The sequence below is a fragment of the Macrotis lagotis genome, chromosome 7, assembly GCF_037893015.1.
Source record: "Macrotis lagotis isolate mMagLag1 chromosome 7, bilby.v1.9.chrom.fasta, whole genome shotgun sequence".
Classification (NCBI taxonomy): Eukaryota; Metazoa; Chordata; class Mammalia; order Peramelemorphia; family Peramelidae; genus Macrotis; species Macrotis lagotis.
The window spans coordinates 11340049-11354180 of NC_133664.1; the positions used below are offsets into that span (position 1 = coordinate 11340049).

General features: G+C 37.5%; 1 protein-coding gene across 3 annotated transcripts in view; it reads right to left on the minus strand.

Annotated features, from left to right (window-relative positions):
- The window catches only part of MACC1 (MET transcriptional regulator MACC1), a 125420-nt gene that overhangs the window by 25771 nt on the left and 85517 nt on the right, over positions 1-14132 (minus strand). For all 3 annotated transcript variants that reach the window (XM_074195444.1, XM_074195445.1, XM_074195446.1), the window contains one exon: positions 11763-11971. In XM_074195444.1, coding sequence (XP_074051545.1) covers positions 11763-11971 — 209 coding nt within the window. The remainder of the gene's footprint in view (positions 1-11762; positions 11972-14132) is intronic.

Genomic DNA, 14132 nt, shown 5'->3' on the forward strand with positions numbered 1-14132 from the left:
TGGTTCAATATTAGGGAAAGAATCATCATAACAGATCATTCCCATAGAAAAACTAACAGATAAGATATATTTATGTTAGTAGATCCTGGAAAGCTTTTGACAAAATTGCAGAATCCATTCCTATTAAAAACACTAGAAAATATAGGAATGAATGCTGTTTTCCCTAAATTGATAAACAGTAACTATCTAAAATGATCAGTAGGGATTATATATAATGACAGTAAGCTAGAAGTAACCTCAATAAGATCAGGGTGAAGTAAAGATGCCTGTTATCAATACTATACAATATTATATTAGAAATATGTATCAGCAATAAGAGAAGAAAAAGAAATTGAAGGAATTAGAATTTGCAAAGAGAAAACAAAACTTTCACTCTTTGTAAATGATATGAGAATACTTAGAAATCAGCTAAAAAAACAATTTGAAAAAAATTAACAACTTTAGCAAAGTTGCAGATTATAAAATAAAGCCACATAGTCAGCATTTCTATATATTATCTACAAAGCCTAGCAGCAGAAATTAGAAAGAGAAATTCCATTTAACATAACAAAGGATTTGGGAGTCTAACTGCCAAGACAAACCCCAAAACTATATGAACACAATTACAAAAACCTTTTCCATACAAAGTCAGATCTAAACAATTGGAAAAATTTCAGTTAATCATGAGTAAGCAGAGCTAATATAATAAAAATGAAATTTCTACCAATATTAAATTCGTCATTTAGTGCCATAGTAACCAGACTAAAAAAATATTTTATAGAGCTAACAAAAATGGTGGAAAAAGGTCAAGAATATCAAGGTAATTAATGGGGAAAAAATGCAGAGGAAGGTGGTCTAGTCAAACAAGATCTAAAACTAGATTGTAAAGTGGCAGTCATCAAAACTGTTTGGGGATGGATGGGTGAAAGAAATTAGATACAATAGAAATAGCAGTAAATGACTATAGCAAAACTGTTTGGTAGATCTAAAGGTTCCAGCTTCTGAGATAAGAACTCACTACTTTAGAAACCTGCTTGGAAAATTAGAAAATAATACAGCACAGACCAACATCTCATACCCTGTACCAAGATGCCAAAATGGGTACATGATTTAAACATAAAAGTTGTACTATAGGCCAATTAGGAGAACAAGAAATAGTTTATCTGTCATTCTAAGGAGAAGGGAGAAGTTTATGATCAAACAGAGAAAGAACATTGAAAATTACAAAATGGACAATTCAATTATATTAAAATGAATAAAAAGTCTTTGTACAAATAAAACCAATGTTACCAAGATTAGAGTAATGAAGAAAGTTGGGGACTAATTTTTGCAGAACATGTTTCTGATAAAGGACTCATTTCTAAACTATTTAGAGAACTTAGTCAAATTTATAAGAATACAAGTTATTCTCCAATTGATAAATGGTCAAAAGATATGAACAGGCAGTTTTCAGATGAAGAAATTAAAAGTGTCCATAATCATATTAAAAATGAAATGCTCTCATTATTGATGAGAGAATGGAAATCAAAACCACTGAGGCTCTACTTCATGCCTATCAGATTGGTTAATAAGAGAAAAAAGCAACAATCATTGTTGGATGGGATGTTAGAAAACTGGGACACTACTGCACTGTTGGGGAAGTTACAAACTGATCCAACCATTCTGGAAAGCAATTTGGAATTATGCCCAAAGGGCAATAACGCTACACATACCCTTTGATCCAAAAACACTATTACTAGGTCTGTATTCCAAAGAGAGCATTAAAAAGGGAAAAGTCCCACAGGTACAAAAAGGTTTTTAGCAGTTCTTTTTTGAAGTGTTAAAGAATTAGAAATTGAAGCAATACCCATCAATTAGGGAATAGCTGAACAAACTGTCATATATTAATATGAAACTATTGCTTTGAAGAAAATGATGAGCAGGTGAATTTTAGAAAAAGCTGGGGAAACTTACATGGACTGATACTAAGTGAAGTGATCAGACCCAGGAGAACATTTTACATATTAACAGAAACACTTTGTGATGATCAATCATGATAGCCTTAGCTCTTCTCAGCACTACAATGATCAAAATCAATTCTAAAAGACTTGTGACAGAAAATACCATTCACATCCAGAAAAAGAATTAAAGCATGCTATTTTCACTTTTAAAAATTTGTTTAAGGGGTTGTTTTTGCCTTCTCATGACTTTTCATTATTTTTGTTCTTATTCTTCTTTCACAACATGACTAATATGGAAAGATGTTTAATATCATTATATACATATAACCTATATTAGATTACTCAAGGAGGGGGGGAGGTAAAAGAGGGAAATAAAAAAGTCAAAGTCAAAATCTTACAAAATATAAATATTGAAAATTATCTTTACACATAATATGTAAAAATAAAATTAAAATAAGAAAGGAAAAAGATCATATTTGGAGTATATGGCCTACATTCAAAGGATACCTAGATTCAGAATGGTATGAGAGGTCTGCAGATTCCACCTCTGCAGCATTTAGGGAATAGGTGCCTTTCTCTCTTCTGTTACCCACCTCCCTTGCAGGCCATCACCACCTCCCACCTGGATTATTGTAATGGGGGGGGGGTCTGCTTTCCTTGAGTTTCTACCCATTTCAGTCCATTCTCCACTCAACTGTCACAGTGATCTTCCTAAATGATAGGTCGATTGCCCTTTATCCAATAAATAATGGTGGTTTCCTATTGCCTCTAGGAACCAATATAAAATGCTCTCCTTGGACTTTCAGTTTCTTTGTACCCCAGTCTTTTCTTACCTTTCTAGTCTTCCTATACTTTCCTCCCCTCCTTGAACTTTCCACTTAAGTGCCAATGCCCGACTTGCCGTTCCATTTCTCTGCCCTAGGAATCTTTCCTGGGCATCTCTTCCTCTTGCCTCCTGGCCTCCCAGCCTCCCTTCAGGTTGCACGTAAAATCTCAGCCTTTCCCAGCACCCTCACAATGCTAGTCTTAGCCCCCTGCTAATTATCTCCAGTTGAACCTGCCTAGTACTTGCTTACTCACAGCTGTTGGCATTTTTCTCCTCCAGTAGATTGGGAATCATCCGGGGCTTCACTTGTTTTGGTCTTTTGTAGGAGCCCACGACACGTTCCAAATACCTTCTAACGTGGTAAACTAAGTAAAATATGTAAGAAAGGGATCTGAAAAGGAGGTGGTCATTATTAAGTTGGGGAAAATAGCAAGACTTTTTGAAGGGGGAGATAATATTTGAATTATACTCCAAATGATGAGGATTTCAATGGGAAAGAGCTTAGGTTGCTCCAGGAAAAGGATTATCTTGAGAAAATCCCCTGTGTGATATGTGGGAGGTAGGGGTTAACAAGGTAAGAGAGGACTTAGGATACAAAACAGAGGACTTGGAATCTCTTTCAGGTGGCACTAGGAAGCTATTGAAGAGTTTAGAGCAGAAAACTGACTTGAGGAGGAAGATCATTCTAGCAATATGGCAAAGGGCGGATTGGAAAGAGGAGAAAGGGCATCCAATAGAGAGAATTCCTGGCAGAGTTCAATGGAGAGCCCTCAGCTTGGAATTAGGAAAATCTACATTCTAATCAGATCTCAGACACTTCCAAGTTGTGAGACCCTGGTAAAGCCACTTAATCTCTATTTGCCTCAGTTTCCTCATCTAAAAAATGGAAAAATTGATTTTACTTACTTGCCATATTTGCTGTGAGGGATAATAGTAATGATAGAGAACTTTGAAAACCTTAAATAATAGCTATTATTATTCCTATATGGCAGGCCTTATCTGCCTGCTAAGGATGTAAACAAAGGCAAAACCTGGACTCTCCTTTCAAGGACCTCGTGGTCTAATTAGGAAGGCATGCCATCCAAACAAGATCCAGACAGGATAAATTGGAACGAATCATAGTGGAAAGGCACCAAGATGAAGCCAGGCTGCTGCCAAAGGTGTGGTTTTGGTGGAGACCCCAAGGAAGTCAAAAGATGGGAATCAGAAGGGAGTGCATTATAAGAGGAGACCAGTCAGTGATTCTCCTGAGAGCAGAGGGATGAAAGTGCTATCATTTAGTAGGGGGAGTTGCTAGGAATGTGTATGTGTGTGTGTGTTTGAGAATGTGAGTGTTTACTTGAATGTACAGGTGTGTGAGTATGTCTATATGTGTGAATGTGTCTATGTATTTTTGTGTGTATATGTGTAAGGGAGTATGGTAAGTATAATCTATTATTATGATCTTTATCACTGAGAACCCATCTCTGACATATTGGTGGCCTTGGTGAAGTCACTACACTCTCAGTTCTATAGACAAGTCTCTAAGATCAATGGCAGAACAGTTTCCTATCTGAATCAGGAGAGACTTTTATTAGCTCTTTTCATCCATAAAATCACTGGTCTGGCCTAGAGAAAAAAAAACGCTTTGCACTAATCCAGTCCAGGTGTATCGGAGGGCAGTTCACTCCTTGCCAAAATCAGCATGAGCATAGTGAGATATAAGAACACAAGCAGATCCCTCCCCTACTGTGATCTTCATTTGCCACATCTAAAAAATGGGAATATGAATTACATAGCTCCTAGATTCTTTCTGACACTTTCTTCCAATCTATAAAAAAGATCATTTTAAATGTTGCATTCTTCTCCTGTCTCTTCCCAAATGTTTCTGTGTTACTCTCTCCCATGAGCCAGCACTCTCAGAAACACTCGATGAACAATCAATACAATAGAATTACATATCTGATGATAAAGGCAGAACAATACAAACAGAAGGGGCCCTGGCATTTGGGTTGTAAAACTTTGCTTTGAAATCTGGCTCTGTCATTCCTTTTTGAGAGACCTTGGGTAAACCATGTCCTCCCTCAAAGGCAAACAGTCTCCTCTATTCAGTGAGAGAATTAGCCCAAGAGTCTCTTCCTCCCTTGTAGGGCTAAATCCTATGATCCTAATTTATTCTTTTCAATTCCAGCAATTCTAAGTTATTCCATATGTCTCCATAGTACCCTAAAGTGACTTTGAACAGTGAGTATACCTGACCAAGTCCTTACAGTAACTTTCATTTAAGAAATGACTCAGTGAGTTTCTAGAAAGGCTCTTTTTTACTAACTTTAACTGAAGTCTTTGCATCCCAAATATAGAATATCCAAAGAAAATACTCCAAGAAAACCCCATTTTGATTCCCACATAAATTGTTGAAAAGTTCAAAAATCCCCCCAGAGCTGAGAGGAGCTTTGTCTGACAGTTTTAATGTATGTAGTGATGTTGAGACCTCTGTTGAAATGCCATTCTAATTCCTTTGAATTAGATTTGGAATAAACAGCTAAAGCACTCAAGGTAATTCATAAATACAGAGTTAATCCATTCTGCTTAGGAAAATCCCTTAGATGAGGAATAAGGCATAAAAATCTGGAGTCGACGTGGTCAGTGGGTTTATGAGCCTAAGATCCACACACTCATTTGGCTAGAGCTGAAAATTCCTCTGAGAGGATTTGTTGTGAGATTAAAAGTGATCTTTGTCATGGATGAATATTTAACTGAATTACCAAAACTCCCATAAGCTCCACCCCAGGTCTGCTTTTCTCCTTTTCTGAGCTGTTCACCACTATAAACATCCTGAGCATAGAAAGTTACAACATCCAATGTTGTGGAACCTGAGATGGCTTTAGTTTTCACAATATCCTGAACCAGATATAAAGATTGCTTTTCTTCTAACATCCAGAAGCCTGGGGTAAGAAAGAGGAAAAAAAAAACCCTACCATCCTGTGAAGTCCAAAAGCCTTCCCAGAATTTTCTGGGTCTCCTGAAATGTGAATAAGATTCAAGAATGTTCAAAATAAAACAAAATCTCTACTGGAAAGCACTTGTTTTTGTTCTAAGTTCACAAATCTTCCCCTCAGCCCCATCCTTAAAACACTTTCATCTAAAATAAATTCAGTTCTCAAACACATGAGTATAATTGCCAAGGCAAGTCATCCTTTATCACCAAATATAAATATGGCAAATTATACAGAGTTTTCTTAAGCTCTTATCCTGTATTTTGTTCTTCAACTTCCCACCCACCGAGGACAAGCTTCTTAAAAGCATCCAAAATACTCTTAAATATAATTTTAAGTCAAACAGACATGGTTTATTCAGAACCTAAGAACAAAGCCCATATTCAGCTGAGCCATTTTCCCTGAGATAGTGGGTCAATTTTGAAACAGATTATTGACAAGGCTGACATTATCTTCTGGAAATAAGTCACATTGGTAGTATGAATTTGATACTCTACTCATTATATTTTTATAACATTAAAAAAACACTCTTACTTGTATCCAAAATTGGTAGTGGTACAGGATGTGATTTGGAGGTCATAATTTGCCAACCTCTACTCCATTTGATTTCTAAGAAACCGTATGGTGTCTCTTTGTCAGCATAAGACCAGTAATCAAAATGCTACCTGACTCATATTCCACTACTGTGAAGCTTTTCATCTCTATAGATGATGATGATGGTAATGATGATGATGATGATTGTCCTTTGTTCTCAAAGAAGACCATGACATCAAGGAGGTGATGCCATGGCAAATCATGAATTTTTTGAGTGGGAATGATTTGAGTGGGAAGGGGGCCATGCTAAGTCCCCAGCCTCACTTTCTGGGTCCAGTGGCCAGATATAAATAAGAATGAATGGAGATGGTCCAGGATGTGAGGCATTCAGGGTGACTAGCCCAGGGTCACACAGCTAGCTAGTGTCTGAGACTGGATGTGAACTCAAATCCTTCTGACTTCAGGGCCAGCCTTCCATCCACTGGACAGTCTAGCTGCATCTCTCTATAAAGTTCTCAAGTCAACTGTGAGTCTTCTTATAATAGATTTATCACTAGTAGAGTCCAAATCTCTATTTTTTTTACAGAATTCCTTAAAGTCAGACAGGAAGAAAGTGTCAGAGTTAGGATAGCATTCCAGATCCAGAATATTTTCTACTGCACAGATCACACTCCAGATCTAGAATAGTTTCTACTGCACAGACACCAGTCAGGATTTAGAACACTTTCTACCTTGTCACTTTGTTGTCACAAGTTCTCACACCAAACCTTGTCAAATCTATCTCTGCTATGGCTTTGACACACATTTCCACTTTCCCATTTTCTAAGTTTATGTTTTCATCTTAATCATATTGTGAGTAAAAGGAGAATCAAAGAATGCTAGGACCTATTTTGGGGCTGTGACTGAAATCACAATACATCGATGATAGAGAGAGAGACAGAGAGATAGATAAATGGATGGATAGATGGATGGATGGTAGGTGATAGATAGACAGATAGATGTATCATCAGGTTTATAGTAGATAATAGGCATATAGAGAGATGAGAAAAGGAAGAAAAGTAATGAAGAAAGGAAGGAAGGTGTTAGAATTCATATTAGGTGCTTAATCTGTTCCATATATTAAAGTAAGTGCTGCATATACAAATGTAACCAAGCAAGATGATGTCTTATGTACTAATTTTTGTTCTAAATAGGAACAAAATAGCTGGATGCTGAGGAGAAAGGGTGTGGGAAGATTCTGGAATGAATACAGGCATCAGGCAAGGAGGAAAAAAGAAGCTCTGTGAGTCCAGACATAAAAGAAATAAACCTTGGTCAAGTGCTATTATGAAATTGTGGTGAGGAAGGAAATCACCAGTCAGGAAGCTCCTCTCTTCTTCATTTATTTGTTTTCTCTGCAAAGGAAATGACTTTTTTCACTAGAAATGATTGAACAAAAATAAATCCAGCAATTTGGTGCCCAAAATAAGTAAGGAGGTAGTGAACTGTTCCCCATACCCACACACTACCTTGAGAAATTCAGGGCATTTGGATCAGATGAGTTACATACTTAGCTTCCAAAAGAGATGGGAGATATGGTGACTGGACCTCCGTATGTGATATTTGAAAGCCAAGGGGAATGGGGAAAGTGCTGAAAGAATGGAGAAGGGCAAATGGTGACCCTATTTTCAGAAAGAAAAATAACAGTCTGCAAACTACAGACCAAGGAGCTTTGATTCTTGGCTCTTGAAGTTCTAGAAGTGACTGGCTACAACAGGACACAGGAATTCCAAAAGATCCAGCCTGGCTTCTTCAAGAACAAATAATACCAAAGGAACGTTCTGGAAGTGAAATCTGTGGATATAGTTTATCTATATTTTGTCCAATTTTGACAAAGGATCTGAAGGTCTTCTTACAGAATAGATCAATAGACCTGTCAGATGGATGGAGACCCAGTTGTATGATTAGACTCAAAGACCAGTTATTAATGGTCAGTGACAACAATGTCAGGATGACATTGAAGTATTCAGTATATTTGCTCTTTAATATTATCAATGACTTAGAGCAAAGCATGTATGGTATCGAACTGACAGATGACCTGAAGCAAGGAGAGATAGTTAATAGAGTGGGTGAGGGTGTCAGTATCCCAAAGAAATCTGATAGGTCAGAGAATTGGACTGAATCTAATAAGTGAAATTCAATGAAGATAAAAGCATTTGAATATTAAAAAACCTTCACAAATACAAGATGGAAAGGGGCAAGAATGAACAGCAGTTAATCTGAAAAGGGTCCAGGGAGATTTCAAACTCCTTAAGACTTAGCTGTATGATATGACTGCCAAAAAAAAATCTAATGTGATTTTGAGGTATATTGAGAGTGTCAGAACTTCTGGGGCAGCTGTGTGGAGCAGTTGTGCGGCTCAGTGGATAGAGTACCAGCCCTAGAGTCAGGAGGACCTGAGTTCAAATTCAGCCTCAGATACTTAATAATTACCTTTGTGACCTTGGGCAAATCACTTAATGCCAATGCCTTGCAAAAAGAAAAAAAAAGAAGGAAAAAAAGTCTCAGAATTTCCAGGAATAAGGATAGTATAGACCCACGGTACCATGCCATCCCCAGATCATACCTTATCTGGAGTATTGTTATATTCTGAGCCCCAGAATTTAAGGACATTGAAAAATTGGAAGATGTCCAGAGAAGGCCAATCAGAATTGAGAGGGCCTTAATTCCATGATATCCAATATCAAGAAATTGGGCATGTTTATTTGTTTTTTGTTCTTTGTTTATTTTGGGGAGTTTTTTTGGTTGCCTTTTTCCCCCTGGAGAAGAGCCTAGGGGGTGGGGAAGATGTATAACAGCTATGTTCAAATGTTCGAAGAACTGTCATTGGGGTAGAATTAACTTGGCTATGTTTGGCCCCAGAAGGACTAGATAGGGCTCTTGTAGAAATGTGTAGAAGTTGCAAACCAGTCAAATTAGTCCTCGGCATTCTTCCACATCACTTGCAGTTTGATGTCAGGAACTACTTTGCAAAAACAAAATGAGATGACTTTAGAGGTGATAGTTGTTCTCTTGAAGGTCCTCAATCAGAGGTTGGACCAATTTATTAGATATTTTATCCCAAGGCTTGCTTTGATGTATACTCTGGCCAGATGGCTGCTGCCTTCCCTTCAACTTTAACATTTGTATTTCAATAGTTGTATGATTCTTTCTTGGAATTTTTATTGCACTTACTCATCAAATCTGCCTCCTCCATTCTCAAGTCATTCAGTGCATCAAATTGATCACCTTAATCATGATCTTGGCATTTAAGGCTCTCCTCCAATGGGTTCTAGCTTGTCATTCTTGATTTGACTCCCATGATTACTCTTCACCCATTAGGAGTACAATGGTTTAAATGAATACACTTCTTAAAGTCTGAAATTAAATTCAAAAGCCAATGCAGACTCCAAAGGAATGACATTACTAATTTCCTTCCTTCGATACCTGTTTTCCTTTTCTTTTTGTATCCCCAGTACTTAGTCCATAGTAGGCACTGAAGCAATGTTTGTGATGGACTAAAGATTGTTGTGAAGAAATAGTCAACTGCTAAGAGTATGAAATGTATGTGTCATAGGATAATGATAGAGATGGATGTTTGCTGGAGGTCAGGAGGTCTCCACCAGCACCCCAGTACAAGTGAAAAGTTTCATGTGGGTGCTCTCAGTCTGAAAAGCTAGAGACACCGTGCCGAGAGGACTAGTGGGAAGGGCCACTTCAAGAGGATTTGCAATATCATGGAAAATGGAAAAGGTATCATGTGTTTGGAGGAAGTCAAAGGTTCCAATTTCATAAAAGGGAATAGCATAGAGTCTGCTAACAATGAGCCAGGGAGCTTAACTTCAATTTTTTGGTGGAAAAAATGCAATCCATTATTAAAGAGATGATGGTAAGTAATGGCTACAAAAGGAAGCTGAGACCACAAAGAGCAAGAAGGAATTCATCCAGAATCCATTCATTTCCTTCGTTAACAGGATGAGTGTTACTAGTGGATGAAGAGGAAAACTATGCATATAATTGTTAAGTTACACTGGCTTGGAATCGGAAGAATTTAGATTTTAATTTCATTCTGATGCTTGACAGCTAAACAGGTATAAACAGGGATAAGATACTTGACCTCTGAATTCTTAATTTCCTCACTTTGAAATCTGGGATAAGAACTGCCAAAATGATCACAAAGGGAACTAACAGGACAGATGAAGGAGATAAAAAAAATAAGAAGACCCTAGATCTAGAGACGGAGGGAACCCAGGGCCATTGAATGCAGACTCTTTTGAGTAAAGAAATGGAGTCCCAGAGAGATGCTGATACTTTGTAGGTGATTGTGTGTATACACATGTGAAAGTACACCCAGACTTCTGTACATGCACACACACATTTACACACATAGATATATGTGCACAAATGTGTTCCATTATCCACATGTATGTACTATCTTGGGGATTTGTTTATAAATAATTATGTATGTTATGTGTGTGTGTGATATTTGCATCTATGTGTTACAGACATGGGTGTAGACAACACATATTAACCAGTCATACAAATCCTTTATATCTTTCGGTGATGTTCAGTCATTTTCAGTTTCATCCAATTCCATTTGGGGTTTTCTTGGCAAAATACAGATGTGATTTATCATTTCCTTCTCTAGCTCATTTTATAGAAGCAATAACTGAAGAAAATAGACTTCACTAGGGTAACACAGCTAGAAAATGGATGAGATTTGAACTCAACTGAACTCACAAAGTTGAGACTTTCTGACTCCAGACCAGCATTCTAGCCACTAAACTACCTAGCTGCCCTTAGAAACACACACACACACACACACACACACGCACACACACACACACCACATAGAGATGTATGTATATGCATATAAACTTATTCTTTATGAATCAATATTTATATATAAACCATTTATATAAACATGGATGCTTAAATTTAACTATATAGGAATCAGTTTATTTGTGTATATCTACCTACTTTTATTTATAGAGAGCTATATAAAGATATAGATGATAATTATAAGCTCCAGGACATGGATAGCCTTGCTTAGCTATTTTAAGTTCTCCTAAAACTTTGCATTCTAATGCAAAGCCATTTTTCATATAAATAAAACACAATATTAAAATGTTTATTGTTCACAGATATGAATATTCAGTGTATCTCAGCACTGATTGCAACATGGAGGCAATGCAGTCAACCATGCAACCTGGTTCCATGCTATCAGCAGGAAGATTAAAAAGGAATTTTTTTCTTTTAAAAGGAAAATGGGTCTCTAGGCATTCTTATTTGGAATGAAAGGGGAAAACTCTTTCCTAACAAGACACCCATCCATTCATTTGAAAGCAAGTCATTAAAATGGTTTTATTTGTCATGTCCTTGTCAAAAGACAAGAATTTTCCCCAAAACATGAAAGAATAAATCAAATATTTGTGCATAATCTAACTCACTCACTCCTGACTCAAAAACAAACAAACAAACAAACACTACCCTTCCTCTGAGTCATGGAAGGATGTTGCTCTCAAAACTTCCAAGCTGTTCACCAAGATCAAGGCCCCAGTTAAATCTCGCCAATCTTTGGTCACAGGGTTTTTCATTCCATCCAAAGCCAGTTGCAAATCTTGCAACATGTCCCGGTAACTTTCTCCATAATGTGCTCCCCAAGTGTAGAGGAAATCGTATGCAGGTTTCCACATCATCTGCAAAGAAAAATGGAAAAGTCAATGAAAGGAAGGTCAGGGACCAGTGAGAATCAAGGAGAGCGAGGTCTCTTGGGAGATGGGGTCAAATTAAAATTCTAGGCAGGGGGGGGGATGTATTTATCTTCCCAAAATAAAGTGAATACATCGGAGATTCTAAAAGTGCAACTTTAAAAAGAGAGTAACATACTCATGGAATCTGTTTCTGGTTGGTATTTCTCTGGGCTAATGCAGAGCAGATACCAATCCTATAATTTGAGAGCAGGCACTCTGGGTACCCATCATGTTCCTGAACATGATCTCTATGTACTGGTGGGTCTTACCTTTTAAAGAACTAAGCAATTCTCTTTGATTCGATTTGGATTCAAGTCTTCCTCTGAAACACACACACACTGACTGTGTGAAGCCAGGCAAGTTGCTCAGCCTCGCTACAAGATCACAGGCACATTGCACATCTGCTTTTCAGATTGCAGAACTGAAAAGTGTCCACACAGATCAATGCAACGGTTCAAGAATAAAAGAAAAAATTGTACTCATATGGGCCTTGCATATTTATATTTCACAAGTAATAGGTCTTCCTCAAGGTACACTTCATGGATATTAAGTGTGGCTTTTTCTTTATGTTGTTCATATAATGAATTTTGAGCTAGACTGCCTTTGTGATGTATTGTCTTGGACTCTCTAGAAGTCCTGCTCATTCCCTACTTTATTCAAATATAATTCAATAAATAAAGTCAACGTTCAGTTGGATTTGACCAAATGAAAGCAGTACTCTGATTCCCTAATAACAAGTGGCGGATGCCAGATATCCCAGAGGGTATCAAAGAATTGCTTTGAGTCCCCTCCCCCTCCAGAGGTTCTGGCCCAGCACCTGACCAGGACAATGACATCACTGTTTCCATGGTGATCTGATGGCGTCAAAGAAGAACTCACACATAATCTGAGGATGTCATGGTAACCATGGCAACCAGACTTCCAGGGAGGATAGAGACGAAGACAGGCCAAATGCGACAAATTGTATAATATGAAATGAAAAATAATTTCAAATGTATGTTTGGGAGATGAGGATGAGTGAAGCAAAAAGATCCCTTAAGCCAAATGATTAGAATGCAAACTTAATTATTGAGGCTTCTTTCTTACCGATACTTTTGAAAAATACAAGCATTCCAAAATCATAGAATCAAAAGATGATGTGATATGTCCTCCTCAGAAAATAGGATGCATTAAGAGATAAGGAAAAAGATATGGAAACAATCTCTGAAGGCCTTTCTGCCCTAGAACCCCCACAGTTCCTTCCATGGTCTAGAGAGAGAGAGAACAAGTCCCCCAGGGCACAGTGTTGCTGAAAAAGGCAGGACCCTGGGTTCTTCAGCTGACTACTCAAGGGCAGGACCCCTGCCAAATAAAGCCTACTGGGGGAGGCGAAAAGAAGAGTAGACAACAATAAAAACACATCCTACTGAGACCTCTTGTCAACAGGCAAACTGACTTCCATGATCTTCAAAAGATAGATATCATAATTGTTCATTAATGTCAGATGAACTGAAATAAATGGTTTACACCAAACTATAGGTATGAAGAAATTGCAGCATTATTCAGTATTTTTGTATTTGCCATGGGTCAACATTGGGCCATATTTTCCAGATTATAGATTTTTCACCATATCATAGCAATAAGAATGAAAATTTTTCCCTCCCCAATGTGAAGGCAGTGTCTAGAAGAAGGTGGGCTCCTCCCTTTCTTGTTTCTCGATTTTTCCCAGAAGTAGACCTGAGTAAATGAACAAACCCACAATCTAAATAGAAACTTTGGTGGAAAAATTTAGAAGAGAGTCATCATAGCAGAACTTTCATTGTATAATCATTGTGAAGAATAAATGAGATAATACAAATAAAGCCCTTTTGAAAATCTGAAAAACAGACAGAGAATGAGACAGAAAAACACAGATGAGAGACAGAGGCCCACAGAGACAGAAAAAGAGAAATGAAGAGAGCAAAAGAGAGGGGAAAGAGCAAGGGGGGAGGGGGGAGGGTATTGGGGAGATCTAGCCCTGTGATTCCATTAGGAATCCTTCTTATTGGATCTTTTCAATAAATAAATATATATGTATATGTATATGTATATGTATATGTATATGTATATGTATATAGCAGAAGCAGGA